The sequence below is a fragment of the Capsicum annuum genome, chromosome 4 (assembly GCF_002878395.1).
Source record: "Capsicum annuum cultivar UCD-10X-F1 chromosome 4, UCD10Xv1.1, whole genome shotgun sequence".
NCBI classification, from domain to species: domain Eukaryota; kingdom Viridiplantae; phylum Streptophyta; class Magnoliopsida; order Solanales; family Solanaceae; genus Capsicum; species Capsicum annuum.
Genome location: NC_061114.1, coordinates 198,016,854 through 198,041,434, shown reverse-complemented (window position 1 = coordinate 198,041,434; position 24,581 = coordinate 198,016,854). Strand labels below are relative to the sequence as shown.

At 32.5% G+C, this 24,581-nt stretch overlaps 1 protein-coding gene across 2 annotated transcripts; it reads left to right on the top strand.

Moving 5' to 3' along the window:
* The first annotated feature begins 17,450 nt into the window (after window positions 1-17,450).
* LOC107867602 lies at window positions 17,451-24,282 on the top strand. Of its 2 annotated transcripts, XM_016713913.2 has the most exons (8): window positions 17,721-17,899; window positions 18,049-18,390; window positions 18,697-18,782; window positions 22,785-22,863; window positions 22,944-23,003; window positions 23,230-23,351; window positions 23,435-23,506; window positions 23,828-24,282. In XM_016713913.2, exons 1-8 carry the CDS (start codon window positions 17,897-17,899, stop codon window positions 23,928-23,930), a joined length of 867 nt encoding a protein of 288 aa, XP_016569399.2. In that variant the 5' UTR covers window positions 17,721-17,896; the 3' UTR covers window positions 23,931-24,282. The 2 variants fall into 2 exon arrangements, with proteins under 2 accessions (XP_047266868.1, XP_016569399.2); XM_047410912.1 differs by having other exon boundaries at window positions 17,451-18,390.
* The last annotated feature ends 299 nt before the right edge of the window (window positions 24,283-24,581 follow it).

Here is a 24,581-nt window from a genome sequence, read left to right as displayed (position 1 = left end):
TTCGGATTTCATTTTAAAGAAAATGGTTTTGACCTTTTTAAAAATATTTCAAAAAATTCAAGAAAATTTCAAGATAATTTCTTTAAGAATTCACAGAGTCGCCACTGATTTTTATAGAAGAATATCAAGAAAAAACTTAAATAAATTTTAAATATTCAAAAATAGAAATAAATCTTTGAAATAGAGAAACTGAGTAAGGGTTCAATTAACGCCCTAAGAAGGTTTTACAGCACTTAGGAACGTCCGTTTAAAACGGTTCACCAAAAGATCATTTTTTACTAACTTAGAAAAAGGGTGACTAACTTTGGAGGAAGATTTCTTTTATAATTTTTTTTACATGTTTAAAAATTGGCATTTATTTATTCAAACGAGAAATAACCCACTTGAATTAGGGAAAAAGGCTACGATATGTCCTGATAATTCACTATTAATTTTGAGAAAAAATACGAGATATTCCGTCTAATTTGAGAAACGTTACGAAATATCTAACTTGAGAAAAATATTTTATTTAATCACAAGAAAGTTAGAATTTGAGACAACAATTAAGGAACATGCTAATTGAAAATTTCTACTTAATTCGTAATTTGTTTTTTCTAGAGAAATTATGAAATGTTTACTTGAATTTAAAAAAAGAGATCTATCTAAACTATGTTGCACATTTGAATTTAAAGAGGAAATAAGTTGATTTTTATGAAAAATGGTAATTATACGATTTCTTCTTCTTATTATTGTCATAGAAATGGTCATTTTGTTGTAAATAACATTTTTGAAAGATGTTAAGAGAATGTCATGTTAAAAGTATTTTATCAATTATGAAAAGTTAGGATTTATGAGAAAAAATAGTTTTCTTGATTTGAAAGAAGTTATTTTAATCTAAATAAGCTACTAGTCATATGAACAAAATAAATATCATTTTTAATAAAATATTTAACAATTTCTTTTAGCTTAGTTATAAGGAGGAAAATCGAAAGTAACCATTTTAATTCATTTAGATGAGATACATTAGGTGAGAAAATCATGAATCGACTAAAATATGTGATAAAATAAAATGATAACGACTTAGGAGATTTATCTAAATTAATTTAGTTAGGATGTTCAAGTAAATACAAATAAATAAGACTAGGAAATAAAGGAAGAGCTAGAATTGGGCCCTTTTCATTTATGGGCTGCCCAGATTTTTGGTCTAAATCCCATGAATTTCAGTCCATTATATCAGTGTATATCATCTGTATACTGTAGATATTTTTTTCTCTGCTTTTTTGTATATCTGATGTATGCATATATTTTGGTCTTCCACCTGTAAACCAACTTCAAATCCCGTTTTTCACTGTATATCCCACGTATATTATTGTATATCGGCATAATACAGCTTTCTATCGGTCCGTTTTGCTTCATGTATTAGTTCACTTTGGACTTGGTACGAATCTTTACTCGATGCAAATTGGATTTAACCCAATGGAATGCGAGGTATGGGAGTCCGAGGGACTCGGCGGAGGAGTTCATGCATATAAAAAGGTAAAGAGAATGGATTAGTAGCTATAACGAATTACTTGGTACATAAAATTTGGTAAAAATAAAGTAAAATTCCAGAACTAGAAGTGAGAAGTGGAAAAAAAAAAGATTACACTAAAAGACAAAACAAATGGAACCAAATACGAATTTTCAAACACTATTGGACAATCAAAGTTGCACTTAGGGGTCGTTTGGTAGAGTGTATAAAAGTAATGTTGAATAAGGTGTATTAATAATGCTTATATTATTAATGCAAGCATTAGTAATGCTGGTATTAGTTACGCAGACATTATTTTTTAAACGATATTTGGTTTGATGTATTAAAGATAATATATATTTTTATAATTTCTATAAAAAAAATATTTATTTACCAAAATAACCTTACTTCCTTGTACACTATCTTTTTATTTTTTTTATGTAGTCACTCTTTCCCTTATTTTTTCCGCACAAATTAAGACTTTAGGTTGATTTTCCAGCGATGGCTCAATCATCTGTTTTTCTCATAATTCCCCTCTTTTCTCTGTCATTTGGAAGCTGCTGTGTTCTTTGTTGTTGTTGTAGTATTTTGATGTTATTTTTGAAAAATGGGAGGAGAGTAATTAAGGATATTGAAGGAGGCAGTTGCTTATTTTTTTTCCTTTCCCTATTTTCTATAGGGAAGTGGAGAGAGAGATCTGAAGACCAAGAAAAGCAGCAGAACTTCCCTTCATCAACATGCTTCACATCAAGGTCGATGAACCAGGATCCAACACTCGTATCATCATGAGCATGTGCGAAGTATTGATCTACAAAGTGGAATGTTTTGAGGGGCAATAATGTCATTTAACAAGTTAATACATGTGTTTAGAAGCTTGTTATTACTAATACATTGAAAATGGTGTGTATTATTAATACACACCTCAATACATAATAGAGGGTATAACTAATGCAAATATTAGTTATACATAGGCTAAAAAAAATACCTAACAATATATTAATAATACACATTAATTAATGCATGTGTTATTTTATTCAATACACTCTACCAAACGACCGCTTAATGTACTAACAAGACACTCAATCTACAGCTAAGTCTCAAAATTAAGGAGAATTATTTCACACATATATAAAGAGGAAAAATCTGCAACATTTTTTTTGGGCTTCAGAACTAGTAATACAAGCTTGGTTAAAGGCGCTATAATAACGAGACGAGACTAAAAGACACATGAAAGCATTCCTTCAGTTCGAATTATGAAACGAAAGATTTTAAAACCACAAAAAGAAGGAAAGAAAAACTAGAGAAATACAAGAAATATCATTACAAGGTCATATGGGAACAAGTAATGCAGCAACAAATCTTTATCATCATAATGAGAAGTTTTCTCTAAATCTATCTAAAATATATCAACACCGAGAGCAGAAATGTAAAACACATGAAAGTAACACTTCAGATAAAGAGGAAGCCACAAACGTTTAGCATCCCATACTTTACAAAATTCTGAGCATATGATTCAGATCAAATGCAAGGTAACATAGATTACAACAAAATGGAGTGAAAATTAACTATGCCAGCGAACTTCTTCAAAACTGATATTAAGGGATAAACATATAATATGAAAATTATAAGAAAGGAATATTACCTTTGTTCGGGCAGCGATACCGGGGCGACGAGATTTTAGCCGAAACTTCCAACCATTGGAGTTACAATTTGGTTGGCCAGAACTTTAACCTTCCGTCGGGATTGATTTTTCGAGTTTATTCGTCGCGAATTCTTTGGTTACGTGAGGAACGCTCCTCCCGAATCTCCAATTTCTCCGCAAAAGTATCCTCCCCACCTTCTTCCCCTCAATCCCCATTTATAAAATAAGATATTGATTTTTCCATCTCTAAAAATAGAGAAAACATATCCCTGCAATTAGGATCTGGACTGACACTTTCTGATTTGGATTGGATTTTAGACACTCAATCTTGAGCAAAAGGTTAACAAAGATAGCTCTAGGCCTGCAAAATTACAGAGATAAGGTGAAAAGAAATGTATTTTCATGATTCAACGGGTTTGTTTGGTTAAATTTTCAGTGTTGGGTCGGATATTGTGGTCGGTTCGGGTTTCGTTTGGTTCGCTGGAATTGGGTCGGGTTGTTGGGGTTCACGAGTTCGAATTGGGTATCGCCGGCGTTGTTGGCTGGAGCCGTTGATGGTACGATTGTTGAAGTTGCTGAAGAAAAAAGGGAGCTAAGGTTGGGCCGGGTCAGTTGATTCGGGTTGTTGGGCCTGGTTAGAAGATCTTGGGTTGCTGCTATGTGGTGTTGTTATTGTTGGGCTGATGAAGTGAATTAAAGGGAATGTGAATTTAGCCTATTTAGGTCATTTATTAATTAGCCAATATGTGAGAATTGAGACAATTCAGTTTAAATCTTAGCCTAATTAAAATTCAATTGATCAATTGCATTGCAATTATGATCGAATTGATTTCGATTAAGGTCCAATTTAATGAGTTGACTAAATTAAAATAACATTTAAAATTAATTAACAAACCAATTCAATCCCGAGCTTTTTGATTCAATAAAATCCAACGAATATTTCTCCGAATAAATTATTTTTGAGAGTAATTGTATTTAAATCAAAATTTTAACCATTTGAATTAATTTTCAAGATAACCCTTGAGTAAAATTTAATTTTTTGTAAAATTATTATTTAAATAACAAAATTATATGATTTTGTATAAAATAACTGTTGTAATTTTATTAAAAATCAAAGAAAATTGAGACTAAACTTAGTTGTGAAGGAAAAAAATTAGGTGTCAACAAGATTAAATTTGAGTCAGCAAATGCTTTCAACATTTGACTTGAATTACCTTTTGCGTGAGAATTTGATGATAATTTCTAACATACTTCATAGCTGCTTATAATCTTCCCATTAAGGTAGGAAAACTAACACATATCCTTCATTTTTGTTTTTGAGAAATTCATCTTTGTGCATCATGGTATAACCATTAATCATATACCACACATCAAAATTATTAGATGAAAAATATGTGGTTCGTGATCCTGAACCAATTTTAATGAGGAATTAATCGTAATTTATTGATTTGATGCATACAAGTACTTTTATATATAATATATCATATTTCAAACCAACACATGAAGCTTTGTTCTCATTATCAATGGTTCAGCTATTTATCAAAGGATTCAATGTTAAACCAATATTATCAAGATGAATTATCTTGATTACACAATCTAAAGATTCTGCTCTTAACTCAATTTTATTGAGCAAACAAGTTTATGTATGTCAAACTGCAGGTTGACAGTAAATGTACACATGTGATCATCTTATTGATGCATCTGTTTAACATATGACATAATAGGTGAACGGGCTCTAATTCACTTTTAATATTATTCAAAATTTAGTGGATCCAACCCTAACATTTGTTGATCCAATCATCTTATCATGAGAACAAACAACATAAAAGAGTTCTTTGAAGAATCTTCTAGTTCTTCAATATATAGTCAATATGCACATCTTTGGAATGTTACAATCGTCCATGTCAACATATGAACTTATTTAGTCGTAAGCTCCAAGTTTACCATGGAATATGTTTTTCGATTTAGTAAATTTCAGATTTACTAAACATGACTAGATTTTAGATTTACTACTTCGAAAGTAGATTTCAAAATAGCTCTTCTCAATTATTCAACATCTTTCGAAGGTAATTTGTGATACTATCATAATCAAGTGCACATTTGTATTGTTAAGTTTTATCAAATATTATTACATTCACCCTAGGTAATGAATCTATACGTATAACAATCAAAATTCTCATTTCCTGAAAATGGAATATAATTGTGCCTTAAGCACAACAAGTTATCAGAGCTATAACCTCTTTCAAAATATTACTACTTTAGGAGCAAATCGAGGAACATCAAATTGTTCTTTTTTCATGTTCATGTGCATTCATTCAACCACTTATCTTATTTCAGATTTATTATGCATTGCTACCACATTTTTCTCGTGAAATAGAGCACAATATTTGAGCGTGCCTTAAGCCTATCAAATTATGATAGCTTAGATTTTCTTAATATATTGCTAATTTATAAGTAAATTGTGGCATAAATAGTCAAGTAAACCACTTTGATTATTCTAATCCAACGGACACAACCAAATTATACCATTAATAATAAAAATTAGAAAACATAAAATATGAAGGACACACTAACCTTTTGTTATATTCACTAAACTTTTGTTAGTGTTCTTTGATAGGTAGTACCTAAGTAATCCTATCTATAGGACTGCTTTGAGAAAATAATAGCAATAGATTTACAAGCGGAAAAAATACGTACCAATAATATTATCTCGATCAAAAATAATTTATCAAGTAAAGTCAGGCAAACAAAAATAATCTCAGTAAAGCAGCACTTGGCTCTGTCAATCTCGTATATACCATGTCTCTATTACTAAGTTGGTTACAACTTCGTTCTAATAACGTGTTATGAAATAAAAAGTAAGAACAAGAAGAATTGAGAGAGGAAAGAGAGTAATTCTTTTTTTCTTGAGGGGTTCTTAATGAGTTAATAACAATAAAGAAAAATCTCTTTATTTATAGGAGAAAACTAACTCTGTCCCAAAAATTGAGATTTCTAACTTTTTTTTATAAATAGACATTTATAAATGGTAATATATTGTAATACATTTATAACAGTTACTTCTATTTACATAAAAAAAGATACCTACCATAAAGTAGCATAAATTTGTTTTACAAAAATCAACTTCAATAATTGTTATTTACTTAAAATTGGCCCCCCTAAATTTGGAGGCCTAAGACAATGGTCTTTTTGCCAAAGCTATTCAGACGTCCCTGCAATGCTCCCGCCTTACCTTTACCCGTTTAACTGATGTCGTTAAATAGTTAAAGGTAAGGCAGATGCCTTCCCTGCCGTTGCCCCTTTGACATTTTTTTTCTTTTTTCTATTGCCCCTTTGAAGTTTTGGATAAAAAATTATCGTTAGGCTCTGAACTCTTGATAGTACAATAACTACAACAATTATGAAGTACAAAATAGAATATTACAATTCTTCATCAACTCTTTCACTACCATATTTTCCTTCTTATTATGACACACTTGTAGTTGTGAATTTCATTAGTAGCCTAAGAAAGGTTAGCCTTGAATGATCATCTCATTTACGTACCATTTAAACTATAAAAGACAATGGTTTTCACTGTTTCAGTCAACATTTCTTTGCCTTCAAATTGTACTGGAAAGATTATTGCCAAGGGATAGGTGGCATGCGATTCGTGGCTAGTATAAATAATACAAGTTCTGTCAACCCAACATATGACATCTAAAGGCCTATTATTATCACATCAAAAGTATTTTTGAAAAAAAAAATCCTGATTTTCCATCAGATATGTTCAATTGCACTGCTGATAACTTGTCTTTGATACTTCAGATAACTGTTGTATTGGTTTTTCAGTAGAGTAATGGGCTTTTATTAGTCCTAATTAATTGTTGCAACATTAATTAGGAGTTTGGTAAACACATTGCCATATTGAGTGTCACATAACATGTGGGATGAAGTGTTAGAACACAAGATGACGAGTGTCCCGGAGAGCGAATGTTCCCTCTTCTTTCAAATGTGCCACCTCGTTGATATGAACTTAACCAATATTTTTTTCATATAGTGATTAAGATTTTATTGTAATCACTTATAGATCACATTTTGATGATTTAAATTTGAATTTAATCTATGGTGTATGATTATAGTGAAATGAACACTGTTATAACGAGTGTGTATATTTATAAATGTGAATGTGCTTCAATTAAGAATTAATTAAACTTGATGTTATATGCAAAAATTATGTCATTTCATGTAAATAAGGAGGGCATATTAGTTATTGGTCGGAGAAAGATTAGTTACGCAGTTAGTAGGTATGAATTTAGGAAACTCTTGTATTCCTCATTCATTGATGAGAAATACTATATGCATTGCTTTTTTTTTTTTTAACATTGACTTAAAACTCCTTTATCGCAACTCTATTCAGAAGATGTATTTTTTCTCAGCTTCTTAGGCCTGCAAAATTCTGTACTCTTCATCGAGTGCGTAAACTTGATTGAGTGGACTACTACACTAAGAGAATATACTTTTTTCATAGCTAGTTGGTTGACAATCTAGCAGTGCAGGATTCCCCAACCACCCCTGCTTGTCAATGAACCTACCGATGTTTATAGCTCTTGCGTTCCTCACACAACAATGATAATTTAATGAAGATAATGTTATGCAATGCTCGGGGTGCTAATGGATTTCGATTTTCGTACTCTAAAGTTTATTTTGAACTGGAATAATTCTAATTTCCTTGGTCATATTAAAACGAAAATGGAAGAATATAGCTCCCTACTTGATGAATTCAACTTAACTGACCTTATACATGCATTGCTGAAGGTTTTTCTAGTGGTATGACACTTCTGTGATGTAGTAATGACATAAAATTAACTCTATGTCCTCGAAATCACTGCCACTGTCCAGGTATCTTCATCATGAATAATTTATCTTATATATGCTAGTACTAAATTTGCTATTAAACGGAAACTATGACATGATTTGCATAATTTTTCTAAATAACATAATCTTTATTTTTCTTTTATGTGGTAATTTTAATAAAGTTTCTTCTTCCTTCGAGAAATTTGGTGGATTACTTATTAATGTGTCTCATTCAGCTACTTTTAATAATTGCTTAAACCTGCTCAATATGATTGGTAGGATTTACTGAAAATCGACTTACTTGGACTAACAAACGTAAAAATAAACTTAATTTGATGTTAGAACTATTAGACAAGATATCTTTTAACCCCTCTTGGCTACTACACACATATGAAGATGTTTCTGTTCAATATTTACCTTTACCCACGTCTTATCATTGTCCTTTACTGCTTAATCTTACTAAAATAATTGATATCCCAATCATACAGTTTGCTTTGAAACTATGTGGCTTCGTCATCCTAAGTTTTTTAAGAGTCTTGTGATTAGTTTTTGGTCTGCTAATGATAATTATGCTCGACTATTGCTTTCCTTTATCAATCATGTCATTATTTAAAATCGTGAGACTTTAGATCATATCTTCTATAAAAAGAAGAGTATTTAGCTTATCTGCGGAGTCTACAAAATATAGATCCCTCTAGAAAAAAAATAAGTTTTCAATATAATTTGAAAATTTTTCTCATCGCTGATTTTAATGTTGTTCTTAAATATGAAGAGGATTTTTGAAAACTTAAATCAACAATCCAATGACTTGCTGATGGAGACGCCAATGCCCATTTCTTTCATCTTTCCATTATCAAATGAAGTTGACATAATCATATTCTTGGACTACATGACTCTTGTTGGTAATTGAACATTGGATCTTCCTACTATTCAGACTTTTATTATCACATAGTATCAAAACCTATACACTATTGAGTAAACTTGATGACCCTACGCTCCCATCCCTTTAGCTACTAATTGTTCTTCCATAAATCATCATCTCTCTCTATTATTACCTTCTTTTCAACCCCTAAAGGCACTAGTTTCGGATGGTTTTCATCCTGTTTTTTTTCAAACATACTCGATTGATACTCGGGTTGCTGTTATTTCTCTTTGTTGTGAAGTTTTCAAGACTACTTTAATACCTCCTTATCTTACTGAAATTTACGTTACTTTGATTTCTATAGTAAAAGCCCCTAACATATTACTAAATACTGCTAGATTGAACTGTGTAAACTATATAAATTACTTACAAAAATAATTTTTGTTCATATTAGACCTCATCTAGCCTCTTTAATTAATCTTATCCAATCCAGCTTTATTCTTGGCCATCGTGCAACGAATAATGGTATCATTGTTCAAGAAGCCTTACACTCCTTTAGGAAGAAAAAAATACTATATAGGCTGGGTGCTATGATGCTAAATATATATTTGAAAAAAGTATTTGATCGCCTTGAATTGTCCTTTATTCACTCTTCCTTAGCTCAACTCAATTTTTTGGCTTCACTTATTCAACTTATTATGTCCTATGTTACCATATTGTTTATTTCTGTCTTAGTTAATGGTCAACCTACCATATTTTTTCATCCTAGTAGAGGCATTCGTTAGGGTGACCCCCCTTCTGTATTAATTTATTATATATATGAAATTCTTATCATGAAGCATTGAACATGTCGCTAACTTTCGCAGTTGGCAGCTGATTAAGCTTAGTAGCATTTTTTCTCCTATCTCTTTTCTTCTTTTTGCCCTGAGCTTGTTCTATTTAGTCAGGCTGCTATCACAACGCTACCTCTATTGTAGACATTGTTAAAACTCTTCATATTCAGTCGGGCTAGCATATTACTTTTAATAAGTTGAAAGTAGTTCCTTGTAATCACCAACATAACATATCTAACATGCTTTACATAAATTCTTCCACGCGTTTGGCGAAATATTTAGGTTTTATCATGCCAAATCTACATTCTAAATCTAATGACAATCAATTCATCCTTTATAGGATTAACAATGAACTCCAAAGATGGAAAAGTAAATTTCTTAGTCTCTCTGGGCGAATTGTACTTTTTTGATCTATCTTGAGTGCTATTCCAGTTTATGCAATACAGCTAAACCTTCTACCTGCTAAAATCATCCATCATATTAAAAAGAATTAGTATTGTTTTCTTTGGGATTTTGCTGTTGATAAATAATAACTTTCTTTAATCAATTGAAAATCTGTTACCACCTCTAAACAACAGGGAGGTTTAGGTATGCTAATCTCCGAAAAAAGATTATGCGATTCTACTAGTATTCATTGGCGTCTCTTAACTAATTTTCATTCCCTTTGGACAGCTAGCCTTTTAGCTAAATACTATAATATTTCACCTTGAAATAACAATATTGTCTTCCCCTCTGTCCATTCTAATCCACACCACTCCTACATTAGGAAAAGTATTATAAAAATAATTTCTTTACATCAATCTAGAATGGTTTGGCATATTGCAAATTGCTAACAACTCTCTCTTTGGTATGATAAATGCACTTCTCCAGATTTTTTTCTACGTGAACTCATCCATCATATCGGCAACCTTTACACCTTTCCTTGAAATCTCGAGTACTCTCCTCTATTTAGTTCATCATATGCTAATTCATTCATCCCTTCCTCATGATCAACCCTTTTGGGTTCCTACATCTTTCGGGCATTATTCTACTGCCTTCGCTTATTCTTTTTTTCTCCACATTTATTTTGCACCCCTCAATTTAGCACCTACATAATGGATCTGAAAACTACCAATTATTAATAAACTCAAATCTTTCTTGTGGCTCCTACCAAATCAACATCCTCCCACCTGTATGTTCCTCTTAAACAAACCATCCTCCCCATTACTATATGCTCCGTTTGTCAGGTACTCGATGAAGATGAACTTTATCGTCTTTTCCTTTACTATTTTCCTGCTAAGAATATTTGGTCGTACTTTCACATTGATACTCTCACTAATGATCACTTTCTCTAGCTACAAAGCCGTTGCACCTTCTTACCCTCCTACGACCTCTCATCCTCTATTTGTGTTTCGAGTGTAACCTTCGTCCCTTACATCCACTGGACCATCTTGACCGCTCGCAACAATAACATTTTTAAAAATCGTGGCAACTTGGTCTCTCCCCATTTTATAACCTATTTTGTTATTGAGTATTATACTATTATCAAACCCCTTTCTCTCTCACGTTTACCTAGGCAACCAGCTATGAACAACTAGTTTCCTCCATCACTCGATTTTTTTAAATTAAACATTGATGGTGCTTGCTCTCTCCTCACTATATATGGTGGAGCTGCGAGTGTTTTTTATGATGCTACAACTGCTTGGATACTTGGATACATTGAACCTCTTTATACCACGAAAGTTATTTATTAGGATCAGAAATCTCGGATAGTGAGAAATTGAACAAAATAATCAATTAAAGATGATAATAACGAAAAGTTGAGAAAATAAAAGAGGCATAAATTTAATGTGGTTGGGTCAACTTGACCTACATCCACTATCAAAAGAAGGAGCAATTTTACTAAACACCAATGGATCAAAAGAGAGTACAAAAGTACAAAAAAAGTATAAAATTGGAGTAATTAACTATCCTAATATCCCAAATATCCAAGAAAATAACCTCACAAATATCAATGCAAAGAAAAATTCACTCAAAGTATTTTTCAACACAACTCACTCACAAATACTCTCTACAAAGAAAAAAATAAACACAACAAAAATCTTTTCAAATTGGTGTGTCTAAGGTGAAAGAACTATCCTCTATTTATAGGAGGAAGTTCTTCAGAGAAAAGAGAAAATCTCAACATAATCTTATCCACATGATAATAAAAAAAAAACTCTTGGGAGATTTTCAATATATCATTTATTCATGAGATTTTCAAGAGATTTTGAATAAATATTAGCTAAAAATATGGCCACATTACGAATCTCCACCTTGACCTAATTTTAGCTAATATAGTAATATGCTCTATCTTCTTCACAAAGCCTGAAAGAACTTTCAAAAGTTCATAATGCCAGAATCAAATGAGTTTCCATCTAAAATTGAACCAGTAGCAACATCTGTAATAGTAGATCCCAACAGTGTGTACAATGTCCCAAACTTACGTATCTTCGTAACCACAAGATCACCTCTAGAGACTTCAAGAACTCCATCTTCACCTGTGCATTTGTACCCAAGAGGTTCTAGAGTGCCCGAAGTAATGAGATTTTTCTTCAACTCTGGAACACATCTAACACTTACCAAGAAGGGATAGGGATGGGTGAGGTTGGGGTAAGAAAAAGTTTTGATTTTTTTTTAAAATAATTTTTTTAAAAAAGGGTTGGGGGTAGTGGGGTCGAGGTAGGGGGTGGGACAAGAATATATTATAAAAAAAATTTAATTTTTTTTTTAAATAATTTTTTTCTAGGTGGAGGTGGGGGCTGGGAGGGGGCCGGAGGTTGATGGTGTGGGGTTCGGGGTAGGAGGTGGAATTAAATAATATAGGGTAAAGGATAAAATAATATTATATAATATCAAGGGCATAATTGAAAAAAAAAAAAAAAGGAAACCATGGGATACCACCAGATCGATGGTTACATAAAGTGAGGGTTTTCATGGTCTTCAAACCATGAAATTAAACCATACCACACCATACATTTTAAGAAAGAGATAATACATCGAAACACCCCTGAATTTGTTAGCAAAACTTACTTTAGACCTTAAACTAATCGAACAATTATTTACCCCCTTATAAACTTTAAAATGTATTATTTTGCCCCCTTCAGAGCTGACGTGGCAAAAAATAAATAAATACATGTTTTAGTGGAAAAAAGTATAAAATTTTTTTAGTGGGGCTCACTTTAGTATTTTTAAACATTATTTTTTTTCCTTCTTCCTCACACTCCACTACCCCCATTTCTTGTTCTTCTTCACACCCCTCCACCCCCATTTCTTGTTCTTCCTTTATTTTATTTTTTTCACTTCTATTCACCAAAATCTTAAATCAAATACACAATAATAAAATACATAAATTATACAAAAATAAACTTTCATATAAAAATCAAGAATCAACAAAATAAACTCAAAAAATACATAAAAGTCATTGTGTATAGCACAACACATGCCGTTAGTCTTTGTCACTCCCTTCTTCTTCTACTTTCCAAACTGAAACTTTTTTTTTTTTTTCAGTTCATAGGCTTCTCTCTTCCCCATTTTCAACACGAATCGACGATCCCTACCACTTAATTTTCGATCACCGCTACCAATTTTCAACTGTAAACAGTTAATCAAACGGGTCTCCACTATATATATTGTTTTTATTTTTGAGTTCATTTTTCTTGATTTGTGTATGTTTTGTTATGTGTTTTTCGGTTAGATTCTGAATTTGGTTTGTTTTGTTGGGTATTGATCTGTTTTATTGTTTTGGGTGATCGTTGGAGTGTTTAAGATTGAATTTTGATTGGTTTTCTTGATGTGGGTATGACTGGTTTTCTTGGTTCAAGATCTGTAGATTGTCGATTTGTTTTGGAGGGGGGAGGGGGTTGTGAAGAAGAAAGAAAGGGGGGGGGGGGGGGGGGGAGATATATATATATATATATATATATATATATATATATATATATATATTATATATTTTTTACTTTTTTTTTAAAAAAAATATAAAAATAGTATGTGTGTGGATTTTTTTTTTTAAATTCTAATTTCTTACGTGGCAATGACATAGCACTAATGTGGCGCTGATTTGGCAATGACATGGCGCGTGTGTAGTGCACTCTCCGTTGTAAGAGTGGGATTTTAATTTTGAGATTGAAATTAAGTCACTTGAAAGTTGTTAAGGGGGTTAAATAATTATTTGATTAGTTTAGGGTCTAAAGTAAGTTTTGCTGACAAGTAAAGGAGTGTTTTGATGTATTATCTCTTTAAGAAACAATCAAAATAAACATGGTTCTCTTAATAACCATACCATGACAAACCACCATCCAAACAGTGTGTTATGAGACTGATCTGATGGCAAAGCATGGGAAAAAGTTAGCATGTACCAAAGATTATAATACTAGAACCTACCTCTCTCCCATTCCTTCTCGTGTACATAACGTGACTCACGAGTAAGACTAGTAAATCGTTTACTTTAGTTCCTAAATTTTTGAGTCCTAAACAATTTTAATAGTAAATTTTATGATTTCAAGTTCACTTGAAATGATATTGAAGATTGGGAAATATGTTTTAAAAAATAATCTTAAAAAAATAGATAAAGAAAGAAAAAACTAACTATTTTTTATCAGAAATATTTTAGAACTTTAAATTAAACAACTCAAACTTCATATTAATAAATAAAGTTTTAACAACAACATCCAAGTTAATGTATTGCAAACAAACGGCTAACATCTTATTAAATAGAATTAATTCTTACCTTTATTAATAATCTATTAATATGTGAAGTTAAATGTTAATTTTTTTTTTTTAAATATTGCACAAAAACAACTAATATACAAGAACAAAGAAGACAACTCTAAATTATTACAATATTATTTTTGTATGCATGTCTATATATTTAAGACCTCTTATTAAAGTTTGACTTTAGACCACTAATTTTATCGAGACGTCCTTGAATGTACAATATATAATAATGGTGAAAACTTGCACCGGTGTGTAGTCCAGCTAGACGAGAATTAGTTGCCTAAAAGGATAATTCTATTCTTTTCAGACTTTATTAATCCAAAGATTAAGTTCATAAATGAGCACATATGTATACTGCGTATAGCTTGTGAATTAATTCTTTATTTTTATATCTTGCTATAGAACCTGTTGAAAATTATTGTTAATTTAATAAATTATGATACATGAACATATATAATTACTATTATACAAAAAATCGGTTGATGCAAATTAACGGGACGTTATGCCAAATCTCATACAAACATATCATGTCGTAACACCTTATTTCCTATATTTGATAAACAATACTTGATCTCGCTGCTAGTTCTTGATCTCGCTGCTAGTATAATTTAAAGTTCCTATAGCCTCATTACAGTTACCATTATTTTTTCTCTTAAGATCAAACAAACTAATAAGGTAAAAAATAAAATAAAATAAAATAAAAGAAAATAAAATAATATTCATAATAATTAATATAATCTTAATTGAAAAAAGAAAAATTCACGAACAATGAGAGTTTGAAGCCTGAAGGGCACTTTTTTTTATCTAAAGTTTTGAAGGGGTATATAAAAATCAAAAAATTTCAAATAGGATAAGGCGGATGAGGGCTCACACCTTATCCTTAAAAGGTTAACAATGTTAGTTAATGGTAAAGTGTAAGCCGGAGAGACTGTTTTACCTTACAAGGTAAAAAAAGTACTACACCTTACCCTTTGACTTGACAATCGATATTTAAAATTTGCATTATTGATATTGCCATTAAATATTACAAGAAAAACCTTGAAACTTATAGGTACATTTTTCTAAGCTTATTTACATTGAAAATCAGTAGAGATATCTATATAAATTTGCAAAATTTAGCCTGAAATAGGGAAAAAATTGTTATCTTGAATATAATTTGGTTCATGCTTCTTATTGTTTATTTTGCTTTCTTTCTTTCTTACCAACTGTTTCTGGTCTTTTCTTTTGCGTTTATTTTCCTCGAGGATGTGGTGAGGGGTTGGGGGTTGGGATGAGGTTGGTCGGGGGAGTGGAGGTAGAGACAAAGCTATTAATTTTTTTTTTTAAATAGTGATATATATCATTATCAAGTGTAAGCAATTATATATTGGATTCTAAATTTTATTATTTTGTAAATTAAAACAATTCAAAAAGAAGTAGCGGAAGTGAAAGCATAATGGGAATTTATTTATTTTGTTTTGTAAATTTTATTATTTTGTCTACAAGTTAAGTGATAATATTGTCCAAAAATTTCAAAAGTCAATTTAATGGGATACTCCTACAAGTTAAATGACAGTTTGAGGAATTAACTCATAAAACTTAGCAAATTCAGGAATACTAGTCGAGCGCAATCGCAAATATCATGAAATAAGTTAATATCTTTTTGGACCTTTATATTTTCGATTATTATGTAAACGTGCTTAGAAAATATGCAAATTTGTATAGACATCTCTACTGATTTTCAATATAAATGTGCATGTACCAATAAGCTTCAAGGTTTATCATGGCAACATCACTAATACAAATTTTAAATGTTGATTGTCAAGTTAAACTGTTAAAGGATAACGCGTGAGACTTTTTTTTTTACCTTGTAAGATAAAACAGTCTCGCTGCCTTACACTTTATCATTAGCTAACGTCGTTAACTTTTTAAGGACAAGACATGAGCCTTCATCCGTCTTGTCCCACTTGAAAATTTTCAACTTTTATATGCCCCTCAAAATTTTGAATGAAAAAAGTTATTATTTAGGCTTCGAACTCCGAACAATGATATCTAATCTAAGAAAATGAACGGAGTGTCAAAAGTTAGGTATATATCTACATGCATAAAATTAGATTTACATTATTATCATGACCAAGTATTAATTTAACACACCTCCAATAAATAAGCTATATAAAATAGCAATTTTATTAGATGAAAGAAAAACAAAGACATATATATCCAGGCTATATATTAAAACAACGAATTAGTAAAATCAATAAATAATAATTTTTTTTTATCCCCTCCTTTAAAGTAGATCTCAAAAGATCAATTCAACACTTCGGCATATCAGGCGGGGGCCATTTTATTTTTTACGATGAATGTCATTTCCATTTCCCAGCTAACATGACGTTCTAAATGACAATGTATAAACCATACACCTGTCTCATTAAAGACAAAAAGGCATATTATTAATAAAGATTTCAAAATATGTACTGAAAACGTATTTTTTTTTGATACAATTAGCATTACATAATTTAATTAACTTGATCATGTGATGTAAGTTGTTTATCATGTGATGATCTTGTATTTTTTACTAAAGATACATTGAGATGCATAAGTAGGAGCTATAGATACATAATATATCCTAGATATATTATAAAGAGATATATTTTACAATTGAAGAAAGTACATTTTTAATATAAAAAGATACATAGCATATCTTTGTTCTATGTAATGTAACGCATATATACATACAATATGTATCTCTGTTTTTTATTCATTTGTTTACAAATATATATTGTAATAGATATCATGTATTTTTTATCTATCGATACATGATTTAGTTGAGAGTTTCTAAAAGAGTTTGAATAAATTCTATCAAAAGAAGTAATTGAGATGTTCAGTGAGACATGCTTTGACGAATCGTTGAAAAAAAATTGCAACAACAATAAACAGAGAAAAGCGGAGAAGATTGATTCTGCAAATAGAACGGGGAGAAGAATATTTTAAAAGTATACGTAATAACTTATTACATCTTTTGGGGGATTTTTGCCTATTAATTTGAAAATACGAAGAGTGATTTACTCCTTAATTAAGTAAATTTATGTTATTTTCTTTAATTAGCACGCATTAGTTGCTTCACTAGATGTATCACCAGAGATCTATCTCTTGTTAATGGATATATCGAAAAAATAATAAAACAATTTTTTTTATAAAAACTGAGATAAGATGTAATTAGGGGTAAACTAATAGAGATTTATGTAAGTTTTAGTTTAGAAAAAGACGACAATCTCCCTCTAGGCAGATTTTGGGCCAAGCCTAACTTGCTTCAAAAAGGTTTAGGACCACTTGATTAGAAGGCCCTTGGCTGAATCAGCCCAACTTCCTTCCAACCCAGCAAAATAATGGAGCAAAGTCAAACTATCCTTCCTCTGCGCTCAACGAGCTCTGACGCCATTAAAGTCTCTGTTTCTGGGCTGCTTCTTCTCTCTTTCCGTCCTGTATATTACTAGTTAGGCGGAAACCCTTATCTTTCTTTAATGGTAACCAACAAATTTTTATATTTAAGTGGACTATAATGCTGCTGCATCTGCCTCTTTCTCGTATAGAAGTGTACTCCAATATGTCTCTACAAGTTGTTACTTGTAAATGTATGTTGTCATTAAGCTATGTTTGAAAATTTTGTTTGCAGATGTTTATGTTGCAGAAGAGTGGATATGTTTTCCAGGTGCCTGGGACTTCAGTTTTACCTCAGTTGACTTACTCCCCGTCATTTTTAAGCTTTTCCCCTCCTCCGATTCATACCCCTTTTCATCCCAATCAAAGCTCATGCATCCTCAGGACCCAAAAGAACTGCCAAAGGGCAAAACCCAGAAATTTGCTAGCCTCATTTGACGATTATAATGATGTGGAAATGGAAGAGGGTGATGGGGTTGCTCGTGCTAGAGAAGACGAGAAGAATTATGACAAAGATCCTGAGCTTGCTGAGATTCTTGGCAACTGTCTTGATGATCCCGATAAAGCTAAGTCAAGGGTCAGTGATTTTTTCCTTCCCCTTTCATCTTATTAATTAATTGCCGTTGTTTGTTCATAATAATTTTATGTTTAAAGTTAGTTTAAAACTAATTCAATTAATTTGACATCATTATTCAGGTTATGTGTATTTCATGTTTGTTGCTTTTTCAATTGCATATGAGTTAGCATTGAAATTTTGTTGTTGGTTTGTGTCAAAGGTTGGATTGGACATCAGTGAAGTGAAACAAATATCTATTTGCTCATGTTTCTATCTAATTTTGTATTTTATCATAATAAATAAATTGTATTTACTTTGTTATATCAGTTGGAGGAGAGGTTGAGAAAGAAAAGGAACAAAATTGTACACACAAAGACAGGTTCAGCAACACCCATGAGAGTGAAATTCAACAAGTAAGTTTAGACTCATGCATCAAAGTAGACTAACCATGTTGAGCAAAAATATTACTGCACTTGATCTTTTTGCTATATCGAATAGAATCGGCTATCTTAACTTTATCAGTGAGATCCACTCCAGAGCTGAACAGATCCTTTACATCTCCTTGCGCTTCATCTTCTTTTCCATTCAAGGAAGTGGGCCTTTCACCATCTGCTAAACCCAAGTTGGTGAGACATGTATGCCGATGTATCTTGTCTAGCACAGGCTCACTCATCAGGACTGGGTATGAGTGGAATCATAATGGACAAAAACTGTGAAAATATCAAATGTACATGAAACCGTTGATACAAATGTTTAACCTTGTGAGAAATATAGGAGAGAAATATTATTTAATTGATGTACCTACATTATTACATTGAGACCCTATTTATAGACCCGACATTCCAATCCTTTTCCCAGGTAGGACACTACATTCCAATCCTTTTCCAAATTTTTTTCCAAGTAGGATTCTATATACTATTCCTATTCCTACTCATGTTCTAAACACTCCCCCTTAAGTTGGTGCATACAAGTCATATGTACTAAGCTTGTTACATACGTAACTAATATGATGACCGGTGAGAGACTTGCTGAAGATATTTGCACGATCACTCGACTTCACAAATTTTGTAATAATATTTCCTAAGATTATCTTTTCTCTGACAAAGTGACGATTAATTTCAATGTGCTTAGTCCTCTTATGAGTAACTGGTAAAGTTGCTGCCATGTGATCAGGAGGTCACGGGTTCAAGCCTTGGAAACAGCCTCTAGCAGAAATGCAAGGTAAGACTGCGTACGATACACCCTTGTGGTGGGGCCCTTCCCCGGACACCGCGCATAGCGGTAACTTTAGTGCACCGGGCTGCCCTTTTTAGTCCTCTTATGATGAACTTGGGTAGTCAATGATGAGACCCTTTGCCCATCTCATGACAAAGTGATGTTTGATTTTTTGATCTCATCATTAAAGGTTCAGACTTAACCATAGGACTAAAACAAAAATCAACCATGAATGTCTGCAGAAATTGTACTGAATCACCAAAAAGATAGAGAAGGGTCTAACAAATCTCATTGGAAAACTGGTGAAGGTCGTTGGATTAGGGTTGCGACGATCTAAATCCAAAACAAAATTAATGAAAAGGGTCGGAACGACGATCCTACTAAAAAAGAGAAATTATATGGGTAGAGTTGGAATGACGGCACGACCTTACTAAAAAAGAGAAATTATATGGGTAGGGTCGGAATGACAACACCACCCTACTGGAAAATAGAAATTATATGGGTAGGGTCGGAATAACGACACGATCCTACTGAAAAAGAAAAATAATATAGGTAGGGTCGGAACGGCGGCACGACCCTGTTGAAAAAGAGAAATTATATTGGTAGGGTCAGAATGACGACACGACCCTACTGAAAAAAGAAATTATATGGGCAGGGTTGGAATAATGACACAACCCCTATATAAATCAAACCTGCAGAATGACGACACGACCCTACTGAAAAAAGAAATTATATGGGTAGGGTCGGAATAATGACACAACCCCTATATAAATCAAACCTGCGGAGTCACCGGAAAGATGCACGGTACTACGCAAATTAGATCTGAGTCACCGGAAAGACGCACGGTGCTATTGCAACTCAGATATAAGCAAGTAGTTCGGAAAGATGCTTGGTGCTACGCAAATCAGATATTAGAAAGTAGTCACGTGAAAGATGCATGGTGATAGATGTGAGAAAGTAGTCACTGGAAAGAAGCACGGTGGCCCAATCTTTTGGTAACATGATCATTGGCCAGACGGGCGGCATATATGGGTTATAGCCGCCCGCCGGCAGCGGAAGCTCTTTGATTCTCTACCAAGATCGTAGAAAAGATTCTCTACCAAGATCGTAGAGGCTCTGTTACCATGTGAGAAATATTATTTAATTGTTCTACCTACATTATTACATTGATATCCTATTTATAGACACTACATTCCAATCTTTTTCCAAGTAGGACACTACATTACAATCCTTTTCCATGTAGGATTCTATATATTATTCCTATTCCTACTCATATTCTAACAAACCTTATGTAATCTAAAATTTTAAATATACCTTTGAAACACATGAATAACTGCAAATAACATATTTGATCGTTTTATAGGTTGCAATATACATAACAAGAAATAATTCACATAACAAAGTACCAAAATATCCTCATCTTTGCCTTTTGTGTCAGGTGAGTTTAATTGTTTGTATTGTTTATTGTTACATGAAACAACTCATCTCTACCTTCCAAATGTATAAGATTGGTTCCAAAATTGTCGAATTGAGGAGCACTTCATGCATCTTGTGTCCTGTTATTAAATTGCAATATTCCAGTTCTAGGGATACGAGTGTCCTACATGTGAACTATGTGTCGGTAACACCAATGTGAACTAGTAAGCCGCCATAGATTTGATATTAGCACTTCGTAGGTAGTGCTTGACATTCTTTGGAACTGCAGTCAGTTCCATTCCAATTAAATTTCAGAGAAGGATTTCTAATTCAACAATTGATGGCCATAGGCTCAAACACCGCTTTGCTAATATAGTCATGAAATGCCTGAAATTACAAAATTTGTTTGGGAAATCTAAGAAATGTCCGTTTGAGAGAAATCAAAAGTCTTATTTCTTTTTATTCAACTCTCTTATTGTACATTCTTGCTTAATTATTTTGAGAAATACAGGAGAAAAATATTATTGAATTGCTGTATCTACATTATTACATTGAGCCCTATTTATAGACACTATATGCCAATCCTTTTTCTAGTAGGACACTATGTTGGTGTAATAAACTACAAATTAGAAATTACAGTTGAAAAGTACAATAACAAAAATGAATAAAAAATATTCAAGTTGAGGCACAGATATCTTGCTCTCTTTAAGGAGCCCACTGCGGCATAGTCTACACCGATCCAACAGTATCACTCTTGACTTATCCCCTTCAGGATACTACAACCCATCAGCATCATAACTCAAGCAACTCCGGATTAGTTGAAGATTCCAAAGCTCTACCACAAAAACACCCACCTTCAACATATAATTACTTTCTTTTGTATAGTGAATATAATTGTAGAGTTAGAATATTTTTTTTGTCTCAACTCTCTCTTTCATTATTACACATTACAGTATTTCCACACTTATCCTTTTTCCTCATATCTCACAATATACTACAACTTATCTATCCAACACAAGGAAGAAAACGTGCTTTATATAGGTGTGAAATTTCTTTCATTTAGTAAATAAGTGAGTAGTGAAATATTAAGTGAGGAAGATGAATATTTAGATGTTACATAAGTTACATGGCATAAAGAGGTAGAATAATGACTGAATAATAAGTGAGATGTTACAAGAACTAACGGTCGCTTAGGTTACAAGAATGTAGATGACCAAGTTCATCCAACAATCAAAGAATCAAAGGCCACATTCTACCACAAACTTAACGTGAATAATGACGTCTAATGCCACCATGAATATAGACATGCATTCAACACAAATAAGAAATGGTAGAATTATGCATTACAGTCCTTTTTTGGAATAGGATTCTGTATACTATTCCTTCTCCTACTCATATTCTAATATTTAGAAGGATATGGGATTGAACCTTTTCTCAATTCAAGAGGCTTGGTCCTTTGTTTTTTGGGTGAATATGCCTGGTAATGACGTACCCCACAACAAGGACAGCTTCTTCTTCTCAGTTCCACTTTTCCCCCGAGCAACGTTGTGTCACCGATTGAACAGCAAGTGCTAGTTCGAGCAATTTACTGTTCTAATCCTATGTCTTTAATCCTTTATCTCATTAGAGTTAACTTTTCCCCACAATCAAGACTGAAGGATAATTGGCCGACAAGTATTCTGCACTCCATAGAAAGAGTGTCTTGCTAATTTGATTTTCGATGGCAGTCGGCAGATCCTTTTAGGAGTGAAATTGATAACAATTTCTGCTTGCTTCTGATTCAGATTTGATTTTACAAACAACTACATATGGTTTGAGTTCTACAATGCCCCATTGGAGAAGGATATCTCCTTGATTTGTGATGTAAGTAATTTACTCTTCATAATTCATGACACATTTGCATATGGATTTTATTGACTTAGTGTTCATCAACTTTGTTGCAGACAATTAGATCTTGGCACATTGTTGGACGTCTTGGTGGATGTAATTCACTGAATATGCAAGTAGAGTTTCACAAATTATGTACTACTTATGTTCTTTCTTTAGATGGTGGAAACAGAGAGACATAACCTATCATTCTAACTCGGGAGTTTGACAAAGTTCAACGAGTAGCTTCTTCCTTCCTTGCAGGACACTTAAATGTTTTATATGTTCAATGAGTAGCTTCTTCCTTCCTTGCAGGACACTAAATGTTTTATATGTAGACTCAACCAAGCTTCTTTCTTGCAGTTGTCTCAATCTCTTTTGGACAAAAGACCATGTTATGATGCTGTTCAAGGGGCAAATGTGACACCTACTACATTCTATAATATTGGAGATCTTGAGATTCAAGATAATTTCGCTCGCATATGGTAAAGGCTTTTTTTGCTGAATCAGTTACCATTAGATATGAAAGGGTGCTTGTTGCGTATAATCTGACCTTTTCTCATGATAGGGTGGACATTGGGACAAGTGAGCCTTTACTGTTGGATGTATTGATTAATGCTTTGTCACAGATAAGCTCCGAGTAAGCTTCAGTTCATTCTTCATTTTGAAGTAGATTCAATATTTGGTTTCTCTTTCTCCCAACTTCAAGCTATTTTCAGACTTGAGATGGATATTCCTGAAACCTAAATCCTAGCCATTGTAGACCATTTCTTCCCAGCACTACCTTCGTTTTTGTATCTCAATTTGTCACACATAGTCAGAAAGCGTCACATCAAATAGGCTTTCTAAAAGTTGTACTTTTTTTGGTAGATTGTTTATGTTGCATTCTTGCCATTTCTTTTTCACGTGTTAATGACAGTCTGTGGCTACAAGACTCACCCTGATAATATCTTCTGAACAGCCATGTTGGTATCAAACAAGTAGTATTTGGTGGGTCTGAGTTTGAGAACTGGAAGGAGAACTTGACATCAGAGGATGCCGGTTACAGTGTTCACAAGATATAGATGACTCTGAAAGCTGGTTAAAAAATGAAACGCAGTTATTGAAGGTAAAGGGCTCTGAGCAGTATTTGGCAACACAAAAAGCAACTAGAGAAGAGCAGGTTTTACCACTTGGGCTTTCAAGCTGCTAATACTAGTGCTATTTATGGATTTTCCATCAGAAGCATTTCAACTTCTTGATAAAGCATCTACTTTCGGCTTCCAAAACTGCAGTCCGGGCTCACGATATCCTTACTTTTTTTTTTTGGAAATGAATTCGGCCCAACAGTCCTCATATTGATTTAGATACCTGTAGCAATGCTAGTGTCAGTATCTGGACAAAAACAGTATTAATAGAAAGCTTCAAGTTTCTTCTTGACTGGTTACATTTTAGATTTTAACAACAATTTTATGTAAGCAACAAAATGGCATCAAAGCAATATCTTGGGATCTCCAAACAGTTAGAAATGTATGTGTCGACGACAAATTTTTCTAAGTCAAGAAAACAATAATCGAGACAGAAAAATTAAAGTAACAAAGTGTAATATTTTATTTCAAATGTAGCAAGTGTTACAATCTCTAAAAAATAATCCTCTGATTCTTCAAAGTAATATGAACTTGGACTTGAACTTAATTTGGATTCAAGGGCTTGAGTAGCTTGATCTTGAATCTTCA